This window comes from Leishmania martiniquensis, chromosome 35, assembly GCF_017916325.1.
Source record: "Leishmania martiniquensis isolate LSCM1 chromosome 35, whole genome shotgun sequence".
NCBI classification, from domain to species: Eukaryota; Euglenozoa; class Kinetoplastea; order Trypanosomatida; family Trypanosomatidae; genus Leishmania; species Leishmania martiniquensis.
Genome location: NC_090170.1, coordinates 1226201 through 1236370, shown reverse-complemented (window position 1 = coordinate 1236370; position 10170 = coordinate 1226201). Strand labels below are relative to the sequence as shown.

Sequence of the window (10170 nt, the reverse complement as noted above, 5' to 3'; positions counted from 1 at the left end):
ATATAGGTGTGCGTGTGTGTGTGTGTGTACGTATGACCTTGTGTGCTTTCCGTGAGAGCAGCAGGTTATTTTCTTCTCTTTTCCCGCGTCTCTGTCGTGTACACTCTGTACGAGTCGCTGTCTCTTGAGTAGACGGCGCGCCGAGGCTCAGTAGTGCCCTGCTGGTCCGGTCGTGTGTCTTTGCTCCTGTCTTTTTCTGTCTTAGTCGTGCAACCCGCTCTTTTCTCTCCAAAGCCTTCAAACGGGCAAAGCCTTCCGCCCACCCTCTTCTCTTTCTCTCCCGGTTGCCTATTTGGCTGGCACGCTCCTTCGGCGTGCTCCCTGTTCGGCATCCTTCTCTCACACCTTTCAACGTCAAGGCAGGAGCTCTGTGTGCGTCTGACCGTGTGCAGAGCGCTTGACCCCTGCTGCCCATCACGCACAAGCGCCGAGGCCCCATTTCTACGCAACTTTGAAGCTGCTCTGACTCTTGACTGCTCTGTGCTGTTTTTTTTTTGTTTGTCTCGCTCTTGTCTCTCCCGCTTCTGACTCCTTTGGAGTCTCTATCGCTCACGCCGGCATATCGACTTCCCCGTGTCTTGTAATCAACGCATCGCCTGTAGTGCCGTTGTGCCCATCCCTCGCCTCGCCTCATACTCGGCGCGCGTTGTGGAGCTACGTTTTTTTTCTTGTTCGTCTTCTTTGAACCCTCGAGTCTATTCTTGGATTCAGCCATCACGTGCGCGTTGTAGCTCCTTCTGCGGCGTTAGCACTTTTGTGCGTTGACAAGCTCTGTGAGAAGCGCTCTTGCCTTGCGGAGAAACCCTACACGATGGAGTCGAAGTTGAACTTTCACAGGGCCTGGGTGACCAGCGCCGTCGTACTCGTCGCTTTCTTGGCGCTGGCGGCACGCCGGCGCCAACAGAAACGTCGTCCTGCGCACCGCGCCCCAGTAGACGCCAAACAAGCTGAGCTTGAAGAGGCGCTCAAGCGCGTTCTGCTCCCAGTTTTCGTGCGACCTGAAGCCCTACCATCTGGATGGGGCGTGGCACCGCCAGTCTTCTATCCTCCACATTGTGCCGCCATTCCGCTGGTGCTGCCGAGCGAGATGCAGGAGGTGGAAAAACACTCTCGAAGCGTGCGTGCGGGGAGCGCCGCGAGGTCGAAGAGTGGCGCAGCGGATGGCGCAACCCGGACCCCAACTGCTTTTCTTCTCTGCAGCTACAGCGGGTGCGCAGCGGGCCCCTTTGCGACACGAGAGGACGAGGAAGTCTTTCTCGCCGAAGTAGTGGCGCACCATCCGCTACTGCGCGCGCGCCTTGCCGGGAAGCCGGGGGGTTGGAGTGAGCTACCGGAGTCCCCGCCGCCAGCGGGCGCCGGCGCCGAGAAAGCCGCCGCCGCTAGCGAGGAAAGGAGGCAGTTCCATCACCCGCGCACCTTCTCTCACCTTCTCGTCAGTGATGATTGCGCTGTCCTGGCAGGGGTGAACGGCCCTTACATCGTCTTGGGGGTGCTGACTGGGTTCACCGGTACATCGTCACCCTCCCAGACAGCGACAGCTCCAGCAGGAAGTGACGAGACTGGGAGGAAGAAGAGCGGCAGTGCAAAGCCGACTGCGTCCGCCGAGAGGATGGCAATTTCGGATGCCATCGAGGGCATTGGGCGTGCCACATTCAACGTTCCCCTCGGCACTCTTGGGGGCGACTCTTTGGCGCTCTCGCCCCGCCTACCAGGTGCATCCTTGGCCACCCACCAAGGCTACTATCGGGTTGTGTGCGCACGCGAGGGGCGCGAGCTGGAGCTCTGCGTGCCGTCGGAGTGGACGGTGCGAACCGACTGCATGAAGGGATCGGGAACAGCTATCGACGGGTTGGCAAACCCAGCTGGCAAGACCGCCCTAGCAGGATGCGGTGATTCCAGTGTCGGGGACACTATCTTGACCCTCGCCTTCACACCGTCCTCGTTCATGTCGGAGGGCTGTGTCGAGATACACCTCTCTGGGGAGCTCTTCGCTGCTCTTCTCGAAAAGCCCAAGACGGCGGCGGCGGCGCTGTGGGCGACCTCCGGCGCCGCCGATGTCTCCAACCCCGTTGCTAAGGCCACGCTGGAGGCGATAACAGCGCGGCCGCTGCCGATGTCCTCGCACGCGCGTACTAACGCTGTGACAATCGTGTACGTGCAGCCCAAATTAGGTGTCTTTTTTTCAGTTCACCCGCACTCTGCCGTCGTCTACGAGCCGTGGATGACAGATGTACCGACCATCCTCTACTGCCCGCTTGGCGACGCGGAGGACGAGGAGTCGCCGCGGATGAGGATCCAGTACGTTGAGGAAGTGCCCAAGACCTGGGAGGCTGCCACTAACGATGATGAAGAGTTTGTGCGCAACGTCCTCTTCCACTTCACCGACAGGGGGGCGTCGGCGGCCTCGACGACGTTGACGGAGATCAGCGGCATGCGCTGCGCCATGTTTCACGAGACGCGGGAGGGCCACCGTTGCCGTACATATGTGCTGCCGCGCGGGGAGACAGTCCTGGCCGTCCGGTGGGAGACGTTGGAGGAGAGATGGGACAGAGATCTGCCTGTGCTCCAGCAGACACTAGACACCCTCCACGTCGATGCTGCCGTCGTCAATTAATAGGGAAAGAAGGGGTTCAACTCTCCGTTCTGTGGCTCATGGAGGAAGTGGGTCTCCGGCTTTCAGAGATGCGAACTCGAAGCGGCGGTGGGGTGAGCGACGAGGCAAGGCTGCCGCTCTTGTCACGCCCTCCCTCGCACTGCCATTAGGAACCCTCCCTGTGAAGACGCACATTCAGCGTTTTCCTGTCAGCCGCCAATGATGTTGCTTGGGGTAACGGAAAGAGGGGGAGGAGGAGTGAAAAAAACAAAGGAAAAGCAGCAGCGACCGCGGCGAGCCGTGTGTGAGGAAAGAGATGGGAGATCGCGGCGCCAGTCGAAAGGAAGTGAGCCGTATATACGCCACGCGAGGAGGGCAAAGAGACGCGAACTCTGCTTGAGGGTTGCCACCGGAAAGCCGCGCAACTCCTTCGATCGTCGAATGGACCGCAAAGGGGGCTCTCTGTGGGGCTGTTGGGATTTATGCACCAAAGGAGGAGTGATTCTTACAACACGTTCACCTTTTTTTTGGTGTTTTCTGGTCGCAGGCGGCGTGTGCATATGTTTACCTCTGCAGTGAATCGACACCGCCGCGTACCCAGGATGTGATCGTTGCCCCAGACGCAGAGAGCAGCTACCTCTCTTTTCACCTTCCACTTTCCCTCCCCCTCTTCTTTCAATGTTGCTATGATGGACGCCCCCGTTGGTACTGACGCGTGCCTCTGAGTGCAGATGCGCATTGCCTGAGCGGTGCTTGTGTGACTGTGTGTGCGCGCGCGGAGGGGAGAAGAGGGCATTCTGAAGGCTCCCCGTGGGGCGCGGGCGGTAATTCACTTTTTTTTCGTCGTGAAATAGCTATTCATACAGAATAAACATAAACAGGGCTTTGATGGAAGCTGACGCGCCGTGAGGGCGCTCCTCCTTCACACCGAAAACTGTTGCAGAAGAAGAAAAAGAATCGCATCACCACTCGTGGCGTTTTCCGTGCGTAAAGGACGTAGGTGGATCAGAGGAAAGAGCAAGGGACGATGTTCCCCTCCCCTCGCTTTTTTTTTGGCTCTGCTTTGGCACCCTCCGACGCGAAAGCATTACCGTTTTTTGCGCCGAATCACTCACACGTCGTCCCGATCAACAACAGCAGAGGTGACAAGGGCAGCTCACAAGAGTGGGCAGCGCGGCACACGTACACACATACACGATTACAGAAGAACCCTGATGAGGGAAGGCGGCGAGTATGCGAGTGCTGCTCGCGCGGCGGTGCGTTCCCAGATGTGGAGGGCACCGATCTCAAAAAAAAGTCGAACTTTCGCGGCGCTGATACGAAGGAAAGTGGCAGCGGGACGGAAAAATGCAATCGCGGAAGGGAGGGCTCTGACAAACGCGTACGGCGGCGTCTCCCTCCCTCTCTCCCTCTGCCCGACTTCATGCGAGCTCGGCACCGCTTTTGCCCGCTCGGGAGCATGCAATAGTGTCCACGAGTGATGACCGTGTCTGGAAGCCCCGTTTGACGCCTTCTCTTCGAGCCCGCCTCCTGCGCGTGTCGACTAATCGCCCCCACTTTTCCCATTGCTTTACCCCTTGCGTGCACTTTTTTTTTTACTATTTACTGCCTTCCCTTTTTCTCTGATGTGCAGTTCTTCGTACCAAGAGAATTCCTATCCGATTCCTTCTTCTACACGCACATCGCACACGCGTGCAGTCCTTTTCTCTCACATCGTCTGCGCATTCCGCACCTTTGAGCTGACCCATACGGCCCATTGCCATCCGTGCAGATTAAACCCGCGCGCATTTATGGATTATATCACCGAAGCAAAAACGTCCAACACAGAGTATAAAGGAGATGGCACCGTGGAAAGTGATGTGAACACCTTCCGCGACAACCACTGCGCATACTCACGTGGAGGGCGCGGCCCCAGGGGCGGGGCGCACCGATCAGACAACTGGCGGTCTGGTCCATCCGGCGGCGGCGACTGCGACGACAGTGGTGAGTACCATGGCGGACGCGGTAGCTACCGAGGCGGTCGTGGTGGCGGTCGTGGTCGTGGCTCCTACAACTCTTGGTCAAACCGTGAAGCCGTAGGCGAAGACAGCGCCAACTGTTCTTCGCCAAGTGCCGCCGGTGCCGACATTCGCATTCTGAGCTCTGCACTAGCCCCCGCCAGCGCTCCCGAGGTCGCCCAGGCGAGGGCGCCGGCGAATCTTCCCACAGAGACAGGCGGCGTCGCTGCTCCGGTGCAGGAGAGCCGTGAAGCAGCTTCTGAGCACTGGAACCGGGAGGATGACCGTGGCTACAGCCGCGGCGGCCGTGGCGGCTACCGAGGCGGCTACAGCAGCCGTGGTGGTCGAGGTGGCCGGCGTTACTGCGACCCGGAGGAAGAGGTGGGTGTCGGCGACAACCGCCGTCGTGACTTTGACGACTTCGAAGGTGGGGAGGCCAGCTACTCTCACAACTACGATGGTGGCTATCGCCGTGGCGGCTACGCGAGCCGTGGCGGTCGCGGCGGCGACGGTGAGGACGATAGCTACGGAGAAGGCGGCTTCGAAGCTTACCGCCGCGGTGGCGGTCGTGGTCGTCGTGGCGGCTACGGCCGTGAATACGACTACGACCGTCCGCGCGGTCGCGGTGACCGCGGCGGCCGTCGTGACTTCCGCTCCTTCCACAACGAGGACGACGTCGCGGAGAAGCCCAGTGCTGTACAGGAAAACGTGTGGGCCTCCTCGCCTGCGCCGACTGAGGTGCGGGTGGCGCCAGAGGAAGCTACCTCGGCTTCTAAAGTGACGGCTGCCTTGCGTGCGCCGCAAGCGGCCATACCGGCTCCTGCCACCGCTGAGGAAGATGCCTCCTCGCGTGCTCCCCAGCAGACGGAGCCGGGCATCCGTCGCGTCACGCGTGCTCCGCATCTGCGTCGCAACTGCCACGACGATGCAAAGGTAATGGAGCTCTTTGAGCATCGCCACCGACAAAGCGGCGTCTCGTTGGAGAACTACGACAGCATTCCGGTCGAGATGGTGCCGCGCGATGTGAAGCCTGTGGAGGACTTTGCCGACTTACTTGTCGAGCCAGCGCTGGCCGCGAACATTGAGCGCTGCGGCTACAAAAGGCCGACACCAGTCCAGCGGTACGGCATCCCTGTCGCTCTCTCTGGCAGCGATCTGATGGCATGTGCGCAGACCGGTTCTGGTAAGACGGCCGCCTTCCTGATTCCTGTCGTGCAGTACATGCTTGTCCATGGCGTGTCGCCGGCGCGCCAGCGCAAGAGTTACCCGCTTGCGCTGGTGCTGGCACCGACGCGCGAGCTGGCTGTGCAGATTTTCGACGAGGTACGCAAGCTCACCTTCAACACAGATATCTTCTACGATGTCGTTTATGGTGGGACTCGCTACCCCCAGCGCTTCGAACAAGACATCCTGGTCGCCTGCCCTGGCCGCCTGCGCGATATGTTCAATGAGGAGTACCTCTCCTTCTCGGCTATCAAGTTCCTCATTCTCGATGAGGCGGATCGCATGCTGGAGATGGGATTTGAAGAGCAGATCGAGGAGCTCGTCGCCTCGCGCTACACCGATATGCCCACCGTCGACGAGCGCCAAACCTTCATGTTCAGCGCCACCTTCCCGCAGCGCATTCTCAACCTGGCTAAGCGCTACCTGCGCCGCAAGTACTACTTGCTTACCGTCGGCCGTGTCGGGTCAACGACGAAGAACATCACCCAGACGATCGAGCACGTGCCAGACAACGAAAAAATGGACCGCCTTCTTCAGATCATCTACGGCCACGAGATGAGCGACATGGTGCTAATCTTTGTGGAGACGAAGAAGATGGCCGAGGATGTGAATCGCCGCCTGCACCGCGAAGGCATCAGCAGCACCACGATTCATGGCGACCGTCGTCAGCAGGATCGCGAGGCGGCCCTGGAAGACTTCAAGCAAAAGGTGACACCCATTCTTGTCGCTACCGATGTAGCTTCGCGTGGTTTGGACATCCCTGATGTGGCGCACGTGGTGCAGTTCGACTTACCGCAAGAGATGGACGACTACACTCATCGCATCGGCCGTACTGGCCGTGCTGGTAACAAAGGTATCGCCACTGCGTTCTACAACCGCAACAACCGCCGCCTTGCGCTTGACCTGCACAAGTACTTTTCTGAGCACGGTCAGGAGATTCCGAAGTGGTTCCAGCAAGAGGCTGAGCTCGTCGAGGGAGAGGCGCTGCTGTCTCGCGATATGGGTGGTGGTCGTCGTCGTGGCGGCGGCGGCGGTGGCGGTGGTCCGCGCTCCGGCGGCGGCCGAGGTGGTGGTGGCGGTGGTTCCTGGGGAGACAGCCGTCCTTCTGGTCCGCCTGGTGGTGGTCGCCGAGGTGGTGGTCTGGACGACGGCGGCTTCTAAGACGTGCCTTTCATGTCGAGGCGAGTTTAGCCCTCCTCGACATGATTTTCGTGTTGTTGGAAGGTGGCGGGGACGGCTTGAGGAGGCTCACACGGACATAATCACGTCTGCGCGTCCGCGCCGGCAGATGTTCCATAGGTGTACGTGCCTACTGACATGCAGTCGTGAGCGTCCACTGCCCTAACTGAGAAGAACCGTCCTGCCTGTTTCTCTGCGTGTGGGAGTCGGTTGTATTCTGTGTATGCTGGTCTCCGTGCTTGAGAGGAGCTGTTCTTCTTCGCTCGCAAGCAACGAATGTATTGTGTGCTAGGGGCTCTTACCCCCCAGCCCCCCTTCTCGTTCTCCTCTCTCCCCCAGCTGGCTGAACGTTCTCGGTTCCTCCCTAGCTTGCCTTGCTCCTTGCTCTGTGGATGCCGCGCGTCAGCACGCTTGATTCTCTGCATGCGTGCGTGTCGTTGCATGCGCGAATGTGTGCGTGTGTGTGTTCCGTAAGTGTGTGTCGGAATGAGAGCCTCTTTGCTTTCTGCTTGTGCCTTTTTTCTGCTCCATTGTGCGCTTGGGAGGAGGAAGAGGTGGTGGTGATAGTGGGGGGATAGCTTCTGCTCTTCTTCGCTGTACGGCATGTGTTTCTCAAGAAGCATGTCTCTCTGGACACACCTGCAAACACACACACACACACACGGATGGAGAAGGACCGACTTGGCACGCGTTCCTCTTCGCAGACTCCCGCGTCGGGCTTGTGTGTGGGCGTGTTCTCTTTGCGATGTCTCGTTTTTTTCTTCTTCCCGTTTTCTGTTCTTTCAGGCTCTCTGTCTTGGTGCCTTTCTCGCTGACCCCCTCCCCCCGCCCAGCCCTTTCTCGTCCTTTCGTTTTCGTCTCTCGTCCTCCCTCTGTTGTCCCCATTCTCTGCGCCCTTCTCTCTCCTGTAAAGGAGAAAACGAGAAGAGTGTTCTCCCGTCTTTGCCCTTCGGCACCGTTGGCGAGTAGAGGAATAGAAAAGGTAAGCGGGAGGAGCTCCTTCCAAGAAAAGCACACCCACACCCACACAGAGAGAGAGAGGTAGACAGATGCGTTTATTGTGAGTGAAGAGAATGGTTAGGAAAAGATCTCAGGTAAGGGAGAAAACGATGGCAACGGCGCGTGTCTTTTGCGGTTGTTGTTCGGATTGAAGAGAAGACGAGACCCCGAGCTATTATCAAACAAAAAAAACACAGCAGCAGAAGAAAGACAGTAGAAGAACACCACATGCCTTTTTTTGACGTTTCCAGGTGCCCTCTCTCCCAATCTTTTCCGTTACATGATTACGTGCGTGCGTCTGTGTGTGTGTGTGTTGTCTTATTTTTGTGCTCGTGCTGTGTGCTGGTCTTCTCCACCCCGCTTTCTTTTACTTCATTTGGGGTCTCTCTCTCTCTGTTGTTTCTGTTTCTTTGTTTCGTGCTTTTCGTTGCTTGCGACTCCTCTTTGGCCTTTTCTCTCTCTCTGAGTGATGTTTGTGTACGAGTCTGTGCGGTAGAACATAAAAAAAGAGGAAAGGTACAGCACGCCCTCTCATCTCCGATGGGGGAGCATATAAACATGCCACACACACACACGCCCTTCCCTCTCCCTGCACGCATCCGATGAAAGTACGTCACACAAACCTACGATGATGCCTTTTTGTCGATTTTTTAGCGCTTCTTTTTTCTTTTCGATGCCACTCGGTTGATTGTCGCTTATGTGTTCGATGCTCCTCTCCCTCTCTTTTTTCTCTTCTTTCGCAGCCGGCGCGAGTTTATCTTTGTTCCCCCACTTCTTTTTTTTCCTGTGTTAGTTTATGCTGTTTCGGATATGCTCGTTGCGTACGGCGAAGAGGAACGTTCGCTGAGGATGAGAAGAGCAAAACAAAAAGAACACAACACACATATATGTATATGTGTGTGTGTGGATATGAAGCGCTGCACTAAACATATATATACGGGATAACGGTGCGCGGGGAGAGAACAGTCAGGAGCCTCCTCTTTTTTTCGTACTCCCAGACTCAATAGTAGCCTTCAAGGGTTAATTTCTTCGAATGCTTTTTTTCCCGTCGCTCAATCGTTCATGATCAACGGAAAAGAGTACGTACCGGCATTCTTATCGTCTGTCTGCACCACTTCAGCAATTTCATGGCTTTGCGCCGCCGGCTCACCTGTGCACCGGGGCGCGTAACATCTCTGGGAAGGATGCTGCCTGTACGAAAGCCTTCGCCCACGCAAGCGCATCGAAGCGCATGCACCTATACAGTGTCGCTGACAGATGTGTACCCGTCTGCTGCTTTTGCAAAAGACACACACACACACGTAAGCCATCCATTGGGAACAGAAGTAAGGACTTGTGAGTAAAGAAGAGATTCAGCCTCGAAGATGGCGGCTGAGATGCAGAATGCCAGGTGACGAGGCAGTTACAGTGGCTCCATTGAATTTCTGCCCGGGAGCGATTCACGCAACCTTTTTTGTCCTTTGGCCATTGTTTTTTTTTTTCTTAGCATGTGCGTGCGCCAATGCTGCAAGGTATGCGGAGGGGTACGTGTGGTTCCGTGACGGTATGTGCGTGCTCTAAAGTGCATTGGGACCCCCACACACACACACACACACGCACATCTATCCTTAGGTGCGTGTAAGACCTCCCCTCTTCTGTCCTCCTTTCTTTTGCTGCCATTTGTTGCTGAAGTTAAAATTTCGGTGGTTTGGGTTGGTGATGAGCAGACGGACTTACAAGAGGGAGAGAACAGGCGAGAGGAGTGCGGCGGAACGTGGAAGAGGAGAGGCGCAGGCGCGCGCCGTGACTCTTAATTTTAAATGCGAAGAAAACATAGACGAAAAGCCGTCATACGCACGCACACGCACAGGGAGAGCAAAGTGGTACGACAGGAGAAAGAAGTAAACAAACGCGATGAAGACCGAACGCGGTGAACGGAATGTCAAAAAAAAAGAAACACAGAAGGAAACCCAAGAAGGTAGTCCGAAGATTCCCTCGCAGGTGCCACTCTTCTCTTTGTTTCAGCCTCGCAAGGGCATCTTCTTTTTGTGTTTACCTGGCAGGCTTGATGTGTTTCTGCGAGTGTCTTGTGATCTTGTCGCTCTCTCTCTCTCCCTCTCTCCCCCATCAACTCACCCCGCACACTCCTTTTTACGGCCCTTTCTCTATGTTCTTTTCTCTCGCTCGCTCTCTCCCTCT

General features: G+C 57.0%; 2 protein-coding genes across 2 annotated transcripts; both read left to right on the top strand.

Moving 5' to 3' along the window:
- Positions 1-811: 811 nt before the first annotated feature.
- Positions 812-2614, top strand: LSCM1_01069 (uncharacterized protein; the record flags this gene model as incomplete). Its single annotated transcript, XM_067318695.1, has 1 exon — positions 812-2614. The coding sequence occupies one exon, from the start codon at positions 812-814 to the stop codon at positions 2612-2614; it is 1803 nt and encodes a 600-aa protein (XP_067174800.1).
- Positions 2615-4383: 1769 nt separating this feature from the next.
- LSCM1_01068 (uncharacterized protein) lies at positions 4384-6975 on the top strand (the record flags this gene model as incomplete). Its single annotated transcript, XM_067318694.1, has 1 exon — positions 4384-6975. The coding sequence occupies one exon, from the start codon at positions 4384-4386 to the stop codon at positions 6973-6975; it is 2592 nt and encodes an 863-aa protein (XP_067174799.1).
- Positions 6976-10170: the final 3195 nt, after the last annotated feature.